Source organism: Myotis daubentonii, chromosome 15, assembly GCF_963259705.1.
Source record: "Myotis daubentonii chromosome 15, mMyoDau2.1, whole genome shotgun sequence".
NCBI lineage: Eukaryota > Metazoa > Chordata > Mammalia > Chiroptera > Vespertilionidae > Myotis > Myotis daubentonii.
In genome coordinates this window covers 19689447-19702875 of record NC_081854.1, presented here as the reverse complement: position 1 = coordinate 19702875, position 13429 = coordinate 19689447, and the positions used below count along the sequence as shown (strand labels likewise).

Sequence of the window (13429 nt, the reverse complement as noted above, 5' to 3'; positions counted from 1 at the left end):
TCAAGTAATTTTCCCAGTCTTGACCCCTCACATCCTCCCCACCCAGCTGTCTGTCTGAACATTCAGGGCCCTTCCTGATGCCAACTTCATAGGGAAACAAACTCCTCAAAGTGCCACATGCTTCCTTCTCAAGGAACAAGAGGGGAAAGGAGGAGCCCAGGCTTGAGGCCAGCCCAGGTGCAAGAATGGAAACTAGACTTTTGTTGGTAAGAATGCAGTCCAGTATATTGATATCAAATTACAATGCTATACACATTCAATTATATAATGTTGTTAACCAATGTTACCTCATTTTGTAAAAAGATCAAAAAGAAAAAAAAGATTAGGGGATTGCTACCTGCCAAACCCATGCGAATCCTCCTTCCCTTTTCTTTCCCCCTCCAAAACCAACAAACAGCTTTCCTCTCTCTGTTTTGTTCTCCACCCTTTGTTCCCTCCCTACAGGTCTCAGAGCTCAGGGGCCTACAATGCTTTGAGCAGCATGCCAGTCCTCAGAGTGCCAGGCTCACCCACTTGCACTCACTTGAGATTAGAGGTGGCACCTGAGCAAGATGGTCCAAACGTTGGATCCTGCCCAGTGGTCATCAGGGTCCCCTCTCAGGCCTACATAGGACCAATCTCAGCGCTCATCTGGTGCTCATGCTGGAGCCTGCTGGGATCAACCTCAGAGCCCACATGGTGCCACCATATGCCTTCTGGAAGCCAGCCTTGGGCCCCTTGGGTCTACTCTCAGAGCCTGCTCAACACCAGTGGTGCTCTACTACTGCTCTCCTGGTATCAAGTTCAGTGTCAACTCATTTTCAATCCTAGTGTCTACCTGGAAACAAGCTCAATGTCAATGTGATGGCCCTCTGTCCCAGGGCTCCCTGATGCCCCCCCCCCCCCCCCCCCGCTCAGCATCTCAGGGCCCACCTCTGTTCCCAACATCGAAACTTACTCAAATCTCTCCTCTTATGGTTCCCTCTGCCTGATAATAGCAGCCTTGCTGAGCCAGGAATCACCTCGAAAATACACACACCCTCAAATATAACCTTTCCACTGGTGGCAAACTCAATCCCAGAAAGGGGGAATAAAAGTAGAGAGCAGGAGAGACATATGTGTTCCCTGCCCACTCTCTGTTCTCTGCCCTCATCTTGCCCCTATATAAAATGGGAAGCATAAATAAATAAATGAATAATAATAATAACAATAGGAATGATGGAATCAACTTGGTGGGTTTCCCTAAGTATCTGGGCAGGGAGTCACTGTGGCTCTCTGTAAATTATAACATTTCAGACAGTTGGGATTTTTTTGTACCGTAGTGCAGTTGTCATTACTATTTGCCAAGTCCTGGCCCATCCCTCTGCCAACTGAGACCATGAGTTACTCTTCTCCAGTTCTGTGGAAAGTTCCACTGAAATGTGGCTCTGGTTGTCTCTCTCTTCCCCAACCAGGAATGGGCAGTCCTGTGGCATGCCATCTTGACTCCGCTTTGAGGTGCCAATGAGGATTCTGGGCATCAAGAGGTGGTATTATGTCCAAAACAAAAGCAGGTCAGCATCTGGGTCAGGAGCTGACTCCATGATCCAGCTGGACTCCTCATATATTTCTTCCCCCAGGAAGCCCGCATCCACTGCTGGAGTGCTTCTCACCTCAAGACCTTCAAATCCATTCTCTGGAATCTCCAGTTCCGAGACCTTTAAATCTACATCCCTCCCCAGCAAAAGATCCCCAAATCCACAGGCACGTAGTCTGTCTTATTCCAATACCTTTAAATCTTTTATTCTTCTCTCCCAAGACCCCAAACTTCACAACTTTGATGTTCTTTCTCACTCTGAGACCCCAAATCCCAAGCTCAGGGACTCACACATGCAAATATTCCAGAATCTTCAGCTCTGAAATTTGTCTACTATCTCTGCCCGCCACCCCCCCTCCCCGACCCAGTCCACAGTCCTGGGCTGGCCCCTCAGGAGAAGCCACAAATTCAGACTTGTTAATCTGCTCTGGAGTCCCTCCCTCCTCCATTGCTGGCTGCATCCCAAGCTAGGCGGGAGCATGGTGGGAGGTGTAACTGGGAGGTGAAATGAGACAGTTATATAACCAGGACCAAAGGCCGCCCTTTTCTCCCAGGTAGTATAAAGACAAGCCGTCCCAGCCTTCACCATGTGACTCTCACTCTCAGTGCCACCATGCTGGCCTCGGGGCTGCTTCTGGTGGCTTTGCTGTCCTGCCTGACAATAATGGTCTTGATGTCTGTCTGGCGGCAAAGGAAGTTCTGGGGAAAGCTGCCTCCTGGTCCCCGAGCGCTGCCCTTCATCGGGAACTACTTGCAGCTGAACACAGAGCAGATGTACAACTCCCTCATGAAGGTGTCATGAGGCAGGGAAATGGGTGTTAGGGTGGGGTTGGGGGCTTGCCCAGTCTGGCTGAGACTTTGTGGCAGGGGATTGGCAAGGTTGGACTGAAATCTTAGGAAGGAGGAGGTTGTTTTTTAAGATATATGTTTTTATTGATTTCAGAGAGAGGAAATGAGAGGGAGAAAGAGAGGGAAACGTAATTGGAGTCCAAAACCTGGGTGTGTTCCCTGACCAGGAATCATGGAATCAAGCTGGTGACCTCTCGGTGCATGGGGCGACGCTCAAGCAACCGAGCCACACCAGCCAGGGAAGAGGGGGGAGTTTTGAAGGTTTAGTACTGGGGTTCTAGCCAGGAAAGACCAGATCTTGGGATGTCCAGTTCCTTGACTGACAGAACTCGGGCAAAATGTATCCCAGTCTGGGTACAGAGTCAGTTCAGAGTTAGGGCTGCTCCCTCTCACCACTCCCCTGCCTCTCCATCAGATCAGCGAGTGCTATGGTCCCGTGTTCACCGTCCACCTGGGCACTCGGAGGATTGTGGTGCTGTGTGGACATGAGGCTGTAAAGGAGGCTCTGGTGGACCAGGCTGAGGAATTCAGTGGGCGAGGCAAGCAGGCCACCTTTGACTGGCTCTTCCAAGGCTATGGTGAGGGGGACTCTGGGAGGGGGAATGTGGTCAAGCAGACTTGATGGCCTCAGTGTCCCAGCATTCTTCTCCCAACTCACCACCCACTCAAGGATGAGGCAGAGCCCTTCCTCGGTCTCCTCTGTCCCGTTCTGTTTATCCCTGTGCCCCCTCTAACTTGTCTTAGTGTTTGTGCGTCTCCCTGCTTCTCTCTGTTCAATCTCCCGGTTCTCTCTCACTAGATGGCTCTTCTTTCTCTGTATCTCTTAGAAGCTCTTGGGGTTTTTTTCTTTGGAACCCTGGTCCTCTGTCTCCAAGTGTCATTTGTTGTTTTCTCCTTCTCAGCTCTGTGCCTCCCCATGCTTCTCTCTCCCCCTCCTTGCCTCTCTTTTCCTTTGTCTTAGAATCTCACATTTTTTCTGCTTCACAATCCCCATGCCTCCAACTCCTGGCAAAAGCCTCTTCTCTCTTCCAGTCTCTCTGTGTTTCTCTGTATATGTTTTTCTCTCTTCTCCATCTCAGTCTTAGAATCCTTCTCAATTTTTACTCCCACCTCCCAGATCTCCACATATCTCATTTCCCCTCCTTCCCTCCTGCCTCTTTCTCTTCATGAGTGTCTCTGCATCTCTGTTTCTCTGTACATACCTGTTGCCCCTTTTCTTCTAATTTTCTTCCAACTTGGTCTCTTTCTCTTTCTGTATTTCTCTGACTCTGAGTGTTCTCTCTCTCTCTCTCTCTCTCTCTCTCTCTCTCTCTCTCTCCCTCTTCCCGCACCTCCCTCTGACCCTGCCCCTCTCTGGCCACTCCCCACTCCTACATTCCCTCCCCAGGGGTGGCATTCAGCAACGGGGAGTGCGCCAAGCAACTCCGGCGCTTCTCCATCAGCACGCTGCGGGACTTCGGCGTGGGCAAGCGCGGCATCGAGGAGCGCATCCAGGAGGAGGCGGGCTTCCTCCTCGAGGCCTTTCAGGTCACGCATGGTGAGCCTGGCACCCCAGAGAGCAGGGGAGGAAAAGGCCGTCCTGGCCTGGGAGGGGAACTAGGTTGGGGGAAGGCGTTCCTGGAATTCTCAGACTGGCATCCGACCGCCAAGTTGACTCCCCCCCCGCCCCCCAGGTGCCTTCATCGATCCCACCTTCTTCCTGAGCCGAACTGTCTCCAATGTCATCAGCTCCATTGTCTTTGGGGACCGCTTTGACTACGAGGACAAAGAGTTCCTTTCACTGCTGCGCATGATGCTGGGAAGCTTCCAGTTCACAGCTACACCTACAGGGCAGGTGACTGATCCCAACCTGGCTCTACTGGGGCCCTAGCACAGCCAGCCACCGTCTCCCTTAGGCGGACACAGGTGCCCCAGGCTCCTATCCTCCTCCAGGCCAGGGTCCCCTCAAAACCAGCCTTCTCCCTTGCACAGCTGAACAGTTGCACAGGAACTCAGGACAGGGGCCCAATACCCAGTCTCCAATACCTGGATGTCTCAGCTGATATTCCCCTTACAAAAAAAGAAAGGGAAGGAAGGAAATCTGGGTGTGTCTTAGTCCATCTCCTCTAAATCCGTGGGCAGGAGCTCTCACGCTGATCTCGCATGAAAGCTTAGATATCTGTTTCCATCCAGCCCCATCTTCGCACCTAAACACCTGGACAGCTGCCTTTACCGGTGCCTCCCTTGCCCAGAGACAGGCCCCACTCCCTTCAGGTGACGTCCGCCAACAGCTGTCCTTCCCTTTCCTTCTCCCCCCTCAGCTCTATGAGATGTTCTCCTCAGTGATGAAACACCTGCCGGGCCCACAGCAGCAGGCATTTAAGGAGCTCCAGGGGCTGGAGGACTTTATAGCCAAGAAGGTGGAGCAGAACCAGCGTACACTGGATCCCAACTCCCCGCGGGACTTTATTGATTCCTTCCTCATCCGCATGCAGGAGGTACATGCCAGCAGGCAGTGCAAAGAAGACCAAAGCCTAGCAGAGGAAAACCTGGCGGGGGGTGGGGGGCGAGGGACAACAGCGGCTCATTCAGATGACACCCCATCATAACCCTCAGAATCCCAATTATAATTCACTGTTCTCTCCACTGAGCCTTTAGCCATGGGCAGGACCTGTGTGTGCAAATCATCATAATAAGCACCATCTATAGCACTGCCGTGCACCAGGCACTATTTTAAGAACTTTATGGTATTCACCTATTTAACACTCACACCAGCTCTTGGAGAAGGTTCTACTATGACTCCGATGTTACAAATGAGGACACTGAGGCTCAGAGAGTGTAAGTGCCGTGCCTGAGGTCACACACCCAGCTCCCACTCTGGTCGCTCAGACTCCAAGGCGGGTGCTGTTAGCCACCATGCTCTTACCTTTCATTCCTTGGTTATCAGACACACGTGTGTGGACCGGTGACCTTGCTTTACTATGTGACATTGGAGGGTCCCCACTCCTAACTGGAAGGGCTTTATGGAATCGGAAGTTCAAGGGGAAAGGATCAGGGAGTGGATTCTCTGTAGGAATATTCTAGATTTTCAGTGAAGGAATAGGATGCTGTTACTTAAAATCCAGTCTGTGCCTCAGAAAATGTCTCTCTTCAACTCTCTCTGATGCATTCCATCATGGTCTCTCTTGCTCACTGTCTCTACTCCTTCATTTCTAAATATTTCTATAATTAGAAAGCAGCAACTAAGTGGGTAATTAAAGAACAGATAGTCAGCTGGATAAGGAAAGTGAGAAGAATTTTTGGGTAGAGCCACCAGGCTGGAAAAGGCCTGGCAGAACTAGGGTCCCTCTTCCGACGTTTGGTCCGGATCTATAAGAAGTGGGTTCAGAGGAAAAACCCCAGAAGGGTCCTGAGAGCATGGGGGAGTGGGCTTGGCCTGAAGCTCTCTCTCTGCAGGAGCAAAAGCACCCCAACTCTGAGTTCCACATGAAGAACCTGGTAATGACCACGCTGAACCTTTTCTTTGCGGGCACCGAGACGGTCAGCACGACCCTGCGTTATGGTTTCCTGATGCTCATGAAGCACCCAGATGTGGAGGGTAAGGCTGCAGGGGGTGGGAAAGTGAGGACCACAGACCCTCAAAATTCCTCTGAGCCCATTGCAATGTCCCCACCTCTCTCACAATTCTGGACCCTCAGACACTCCCTGCTATCCACAGACTGGGTGATGATATTCAGCTGATAGGGACCAATCAAGTTTCTTCAGCTGTTAACATATTGAAAATATCTGAACTGATTGGTAAATAGCTCCACCAAGTGCCCACTACCTGCCCCTCCAGACCATCCCCCAAGGCTCCCTCCCTCGCAGCTTCCCCCATGATTCTGGCACAACCAGGTTAAGAGGACCCTGTGCCAACAGTGCTTGGACCAACCTCTGTTTCGAATGATCATATATCCATCCAGTTGTACCTATTTGGGCTATCATTCCTGCCCCGAGACCCCTAGCTACCTAAACATATTCCCCCTTATCCCACAGCCAAGGTCCATGAGGAGATTGACCGGGTGATTGGCAAAAACCGTCAGCCCAAGTTCGAAGACCGGGCCAAGATGCCCTACACAGAGGCTGTGATCCACGAGATCCAGAGATTCGGAGACATGATCCCCATGGGCCTGGCCCGCAGAGTCACCAAGGACACCAAGTTTCGGAACTTCCTCCTCCCTAAGGTGCTGCCCTTGCCCAGCACCTCCAACCCGCACCCTGTGACCCAGCACCCCATCCTCCTTAGAAGCTTCCCAGCCCTTGTCCCCCTCCCTCAATCAAAGACTTCCCCAATCACATGTCCCTTCAACCTTCCCACTCAGAGACCCCTGAATCCTGTGTCTCCCCAGGACCTCAAGGAATATGAACCCCATCTCCCCAAACATCCTGCCTCGAGTGACATGAACTGCATGTACCCCAAAGCTTCTGCTGCAGGAGACACAGACCCCATACTCCCCGAAATTCCTGTCTCAGGGACAGAAATGTCACATCCCTCAAAGCTCCTCCCTCAGAGAGGACCCTGGCTCCCATTTCTCCTAACCCAGAGCACCCACATTCCCCCTCTGACCCCATATCCTCTCTGCATACCCATTCCCCCTTCACCTTGTCAATCCCTCCTTCTCCCCACCAGGGCACTGAAGTGTTTCCTATGCTGGGCTCCGTGCTAAGAGACCCCAAGTTCTTTTCCAAACCTGGAGATTTCAACCCCCAGCATTTCCTAGATGAGAAAGGGCAGTTTAAGAAGAATGATGCTTTTGTGCCATTCTCCATTGGTAAGAGACCACTGTCTGTTAGCAAGCCTCCCGTCACACCAACAGGGGCCTCCTTCATCCCAGCTCCCCTCTCTGAGATGTAGCCTAGTAGCTTTCTCCAGCTTGCCAGTCCCTCTTATTATCTACCCTGCAGCCAACCTACTGTAACCCTCTTAACTAACACCTACCAAAACTCAGGCAAAAGGAAAGGGGTGATAGTACCTACTTCAGAGATGGGAAAAATCAAGACCCAGAGTGAGTCAGAGATTTGCCCAAGGTCACTTGAATTCTTCAGACTCCTAAGGAGATGATAGCACAGCAGCCATATGTGTATGTTTAGGGGGAAGGGTTGTCTAAAATTCCCATTGCTACAGCCTACTATGGCTCACCCCCATCCCATGTACAAGGGAAACAGGCTCAGACAGGATTAGAGACTTCTCTGAAAGTCTACAGGCCACGGTATTCCGTCCCCTCCTCCCCAGGGAGAATGCAGCTGGAGATGGGGAGAGGGAAGAGGTGGCAGTGAGAGTAGGCCTCATCTTAGCCCTTCCCACCCTATCTTGTCAGGAAAGCGGTACTGTTTTGGAGAAGGCCTGGCTAGAATGGAGCTCTTTCTCTTACTCACCAACATCATGCAGAACTTCCGCTTCAAGTCCCCACAGTCACCCAAGGATATCGACGTGTCCCCGAAACATGTGGGCTTTGCCACCATCCCACGAAACTACACCATGAGCTTCCTGCCACGCTGAGCTAGAGCTGCCACAGGGCAGGGCTAGTGGGAGGAGCAAATGGGAGGGCGGGGCTTGGAGGGGCGGTGTTAAGGATGGGGGTGGGGTGGAGGAAAAGAAGGTGCAAAATGGATTAGAGAGTGAGAAGAAACAGAGGAGCTGTCTGTCCACGTGCTAGAGGTAGATCCTTCAGAGTTGGAGTGAGATAAAGCGAAACCTTACACTGTACCGTGAATGATGATAATAATAGTAACAGCTATTATTTATTGATCAAGTACTCTGTGTCAGCTCTGTGCTAAAAGCGTTACACACTCACCTCCCTTAATGCTCACAAACCTGTGGGAAGGGAACTGTGTTCATACCCATTTCACAGGTGACACAGCTGAGGCTCAGAAAGTCTAAGTCTCTATCTGAGACCCCACAGAACACAGTAAGTGCTCAGCAAGTACTCGGACACAGATCTGTGCAGGGATGGCTATACATAGCCCACTGTCCTTTGTGTGGATTCTTAAAGAGCACTCCTTCCTCTTAAGTAAAAAAAGACAACTTAGTATATCATTATACAATATGAACAGCTCTGTCCAAGGATTTTTCCAGAGCCCTGTCAGGCAGCTGACCTGGCTTCACTGCATACTCTTGTCCATTCACACACACTACAAATGCCAGGGCATTGATCAGATCCCTAATGAAGTGGGATCTGATCAGAGTGAGCCTGGGGAACAGGAATCAGGTCTCTCAGTGAACTGGGTGTGGGAGAAAAACACTTCAGTGAATGCTGGGAGAACTTTGGTCATGGCACAGCCATATACAAGTGTGTGAGCATGTGTGTGCATGTGTGTGCATGCAAGTATATGATTGCATGTTCTCCTGAGTGTATGCATGAACTCATTTGCTATGAATTTCTGAAGGTTTGGCTCTCTCTGATGGATCTGGGGTGTACTGTAAGACTCAGCTAAGAGTCTCAGAATCACCTTCTTACTCTCAAATAAGTCAGTATGTATTCCCTTAGAAGTGGCATCCTCAATCTGTGCACAATCTGAACATTCATACACATTAGCCTTGGTTTTGTGTTTCTTGAACTAAATGCTACACACATCTTTCTCCCCCCAAGAAAAGAAAACTTGCCACACTTGAAGGACCAATGATTGAGAAAAAGAGAGGGTAAATTTGGTCCCCTGATCCTGGCAAATTTCACAGCAGGCTATGATTCTCAAGTTTCTCATTTTCCATTATCTAAGTTTTACAATTTAGGTTTCATGAATTGGCTGCTTCCTGCTCACTGGAGAAGGAGAAGGATGGATCCATAGGGAAACACCCTTTATTATTACAAATGCACTTTTAAAAATTTATTATCATTTATTTATTTTAGAGAGAGAGGAAGGGAGAAAAAGAGAGAAAGAGTCAAGAGCGGAGAGGAGGGGCTGGAGGTAGCTGGGTGCTGCCAATGAGGCACTTCTCCAGGAGAAGAGAGAATAGCTATCAGGTCTTTGCCCTGCAAGGAGGGAGAGAAGAGGTAAGAGGGAACAACTATTAATTTTCTCAATCCTCCAGCATGATCGTTACTAGAGGGAAAAGGTGGGAGGTAGTAAAAGGTCAAGGGGTTAAATATATGGTGACAAAAAAAGGTTTGACTTTGGGTGGTGGGTACACAATGCAATATACAGATGATGTACCATGGAATTGCACATTTGAAACCCATGTAATTTTATTAACCAATGTCTGTGGCTGGGACTTTCAATGCTATGTCAAATAGAAGTGTTGAAAGTGGACATCCCTGCTGGCCAGTGTGGCTCATTGGTTGAGTGTTGACCTATGAACCAGGAGGTAACTAGGCAAAGTAAAACAGAAAAAAATGAGAGAAGAGAGAAAAACTAAATAAAATAATAAAAATTAATAAGAATAGTCAAAAGTAGACTGGAATAAAAGGAAAGAGAGAAATTAGAGATATGCAAGATAAAACAGAAGAAAGAAAAAGGGGGAAAAACAAAAAATAAAAAACCACACACACGCACACACAAACACACACACACACACATACACACACCTCAAAAAACCAAAACCATGCACACTCACACACTCAGAAACATTTGGGTGCACTATTTGTGGGGGTCGCTGGATTTTGCTCTGATGTTGTTGAATCTGGTCCTTGGTGTGACTATCCTGGGCCTCATGGGAGCTTCTTTGGTACAGGTCACTGTGTCACTGTCCCTTTCTGGTCTTGGGGAAGCTGACTGAGGTCTGAGTGGTTGAAGCCCCAAGTAGTCCAGCAGGGGGGGGGGGTCTCCTTATCCCGAGGCTGGGTCTACCTTGAGTCTCACCACTTGATTGTCCCTGTTCTGAGCTGTACTCCATTCCCCCATGGGTTCTGCGGGGGTATCCTGGTCGGGCCCAGGATGGTTTGATCATACTCCTATTGTGATGGTGTCAGGAGCTTGTAGAAGGCAGGGCCCTGCCCTTCTTCTAATGCTTCAGCTCTGCCTGGTTTGCTGGCACCTCCTCTCTGTCACCTGCAGGGGCACAGATTTCCTGCCCTGGGCTGTTACCCTTTGCCTCTGGTTGCTGCAGGTCAGGTCAGAAGCAGCTGTTTTGCTGGTGGGAAAGAGGGTACCTTCCCTGTGTTTCAAGTGGGCAGGGTTGATCCTCCTTCCTGGACTTACTGTCCAGCCCCCTTTCTGCTCACCAGCATGAGTTCCTCCAAGAAATAGAGGGCCCCCAGATTCAATGTTGGGTGTGTTCTTCAGACCCCTCCAATGTAGGCTGGCCCTCAGCCCCACTGCATGGCCCTTCCCCCTGGTCAGGAGGAGCGTCCCAGACTGCACAATGGTTGGGTGCTAGTGCTACTCTATGGAGGGACTTCAGCCCCAGGCTTCCACTGCTGCATCCACTCTACAGTGTCCACAGCCAGTGCCCTCAGGGCCTCCTTTCTCAGTCTCAGGCCCTCCTGTTTCACCTACAGATCTGCAGCCTCTACAGTCTCCACAGATCCTCAATTCTAATAGGTCCAGGTCAGGGGAGACTATACCCACCTCCCAGCCTTCAGCACAGTTTTTATCTCTTCACTTTTAATCTGTGTGAATCTTTTGTTCTGAGGTGGGTCTCTTGTAGACAGCATATATATATCCATTCAGCTATTCTATATAGTTTGATTGGAGCATTTAGTCAACTTACATTAAGGTTATTATTGATAGATACTTATTTATTGCCATTTTTTCTTTATACTTGTTCCCTCTTCTCTCAATTTCTTCTTCTTTTTAAAGAAGTCCCTTTAACATTTATTGTAATGCTGGTTTGGTGGTAATGTACTCCTTTAGCTCCCCCCCCACAAACCCCGGGAAGGTCTTTATTTCACCTTCAATTTTTTTTTATTTATTTTAAAAATATATTTTATTGATTTTTTTACAGAGAGGAAGGGAGAGGGACAGAGAGTTAGAAACATCGATGAAAGAGAAACATTGATCAGCTGCCTCTTGCACCCCCCCTACTGGGGATGTGCCCACAACCAAGGTACATGCCCTTGACCAGAGTCGAACCTGGAACCCTTCAGTCCGCAGGCCGATGCTCTATCCACTGAGTCAAACTGGTCAAGGATTACCTTCAATTTTAAATGGTAACCTTGCTGGATGGAGTAGTCTGGATTCAGGTCCTTACTTTTCATTACTTTGACTATGCCATGCCAATTCCTTCTGGCCGGAAGTGTTTCTATTGAGAAAGCTGACAATCTATGGCAATTCCCTTATAGGTAACTTTCTGTTCTCTCTCTTGCTGCCTTTGAAGATTCTTTGTCCTGCCCTAACCGGTTTTGCTCAGTGGATAGAGCGCTGGCCTTCAGACTGAAAGGTCCCAGGATTGATTCAGGTCAAGGGCATGTACCTTCGTTGTGGGCACATCCCCAATAGGGAGTGTGCAGGAGGCAGCTGGTCGATGTTTCTCTCTCATTGATGTTTCTAACTCACTATCCCTCTCCCTTCCTCTCTGTAATAAATCAATTAAATATATTTTTTAAAAAAGATTCTTTGTCCTTAATGTTTGTCATTTTAATTATGATGTGTCTTGGTGTGGGTCTTTTTTGGTAAGCCATCAGTTTTTGGGTGTTACTTTTGTATCCTGCTACACTGCCAAATTCATTTATTAAATCTAGTAGTTTTTTGGTGGAGTCTTTGGGGTTTTCTATGTACAATATCATGCCATCTGTGAATAATGAGAGAGTTTTACTTCCTCCTTTCCAATTTGGATGCCTTTTATTCCTCCTGCTTGTCTGATCTCTGTGGCTAGGACTTCCAGTACTATCTATCTCTATCTCTATCTCTATCTCTATCTCTATCTCTATCTCTATCTCTATCTCTATCTCTATCTATCATATCTGTCTATCTATCTATCTATCTATCTATCTATCTATCTATCTATCTATCTATCTATCTATCTATGCCTAAGTGACAATTACAGCAGAGTGACCGAATGGCCAGAACGGACCGGTCACTATGCTGCACATTGACCACCCTGATTGCCTGATCGGGGCCTGCCAGCCAACCTCCCAGTCTCTCCCGCTGGCTGGCAGGCACCGCCCACCCAATGGGGAGCACAGAACAAGGAATGGGGGATGGGTGGAGGCAGATGAGGGTGGCGCAAGGCCAAGGTGGGTGCAGGTGGGGGGCGGGGCTGGCTGCCTGCAGCAGGAGGAAGGAAGGCCCGGCTGGCGAACCTCCCAGTACCTGAAGGCTTTTGAAAAAACCTCTTTCTGGAGAGGATTTTCTGCATAATTCAAAGGTGCTAGCCACAGAGCTGCCCGCCATGGAGCCACCCAATCTCTCCCTACACCCAGTTGGATAGAGTATGGCATGCGGTGGGGTGGGACACCCTAAGCCGCTGCCCGCAGGTGGCAAACTGGTGGGGGTGGGGCGTGGACACGGGCCTCGGAGCTGGACCACCTGCCCCCAGCATGCTCTCCGCCTGGAGATGTCCAGCTGCATCTCCATTAACTGGATCAGTGATGGAGTAAAAAGCAACCTGGGAGGGTGAGGAAGTGAAACTTGGGGTGAGTACCACGGGTACAGTCCCTGTGACCTTCCCCTCCCAGGATAATGCTGTTCTCCTTAACCTCCCAGGTGCCAAGAGATAAATATGGATTCACAAAGAGGCAGGCCCCTAAGAGCTTCAGCTGGGGGGCAAGGAGGAGTTACTTGCTTCTGACACCCTCACCCTTGGCTTTAAGGCTGCATTCTCCTTCTCTAATACATGTTGCTTGAAGTACACAATGGTTTGTGTTTAGACATGTAGTCTCATATACCGTATACCCCCATGTTCATTGCAGCACTGCTTACAATACCAAGATATGGAAGCAACCTAAGTGTCCATCAATAGATGACTGAATGAAGATGTGCTTCATATACCAGTATACAATGGAATATTACTCAGCCCTAAAAAGGAATGAAAATTTTCCATTTACAATAAGATGGATAAACTTAGAGGGTATTATCTATATATCTAAAGGACTAAATGACCGTTCCAACTGGTTGATGGCTTGACTGGTT

At 49.2% G+C, this 13429-nt stretch overlaps 1 protein-coding gene across 1 annotated transcript; it reads left to right on the top strand.

Annotated features, from left to right (window-relative positions):
* Nucleotides 1-2114: 2114 nt before the first annotated feature.
* LOC132216867 (cytochrome P450 2A13-like) lies at nucleotides 2115-7992 on the top strand. Its single transcript, XM_059666479.1, has 9 exons — nucleotides 2115-2348; nucleotides 2820-2982; nucleotides 3792-3941; nucleotides 4078-4238; nucleotides 4705-4881; nucleotides 5840-5981; nucleotides 6419-6606; nucleotides 7053-7194; nucleotides 7741-7992. The coding sequence occupies exons 1-9, from the start codon at nucleotides 2169-2171 to the stop codon at nucleotides 7920-7922; spliced, it is 1485 nt and encodes a 494-aa protein (XP_059522462.1). The 5' UTR covers nucleotides 2115-2168; the 3' UTR covers nucleotides 7923-7992.
* The last annotated feature ends 5437 nt before the right edge of the window (nucleotides 7993-13429 follow it).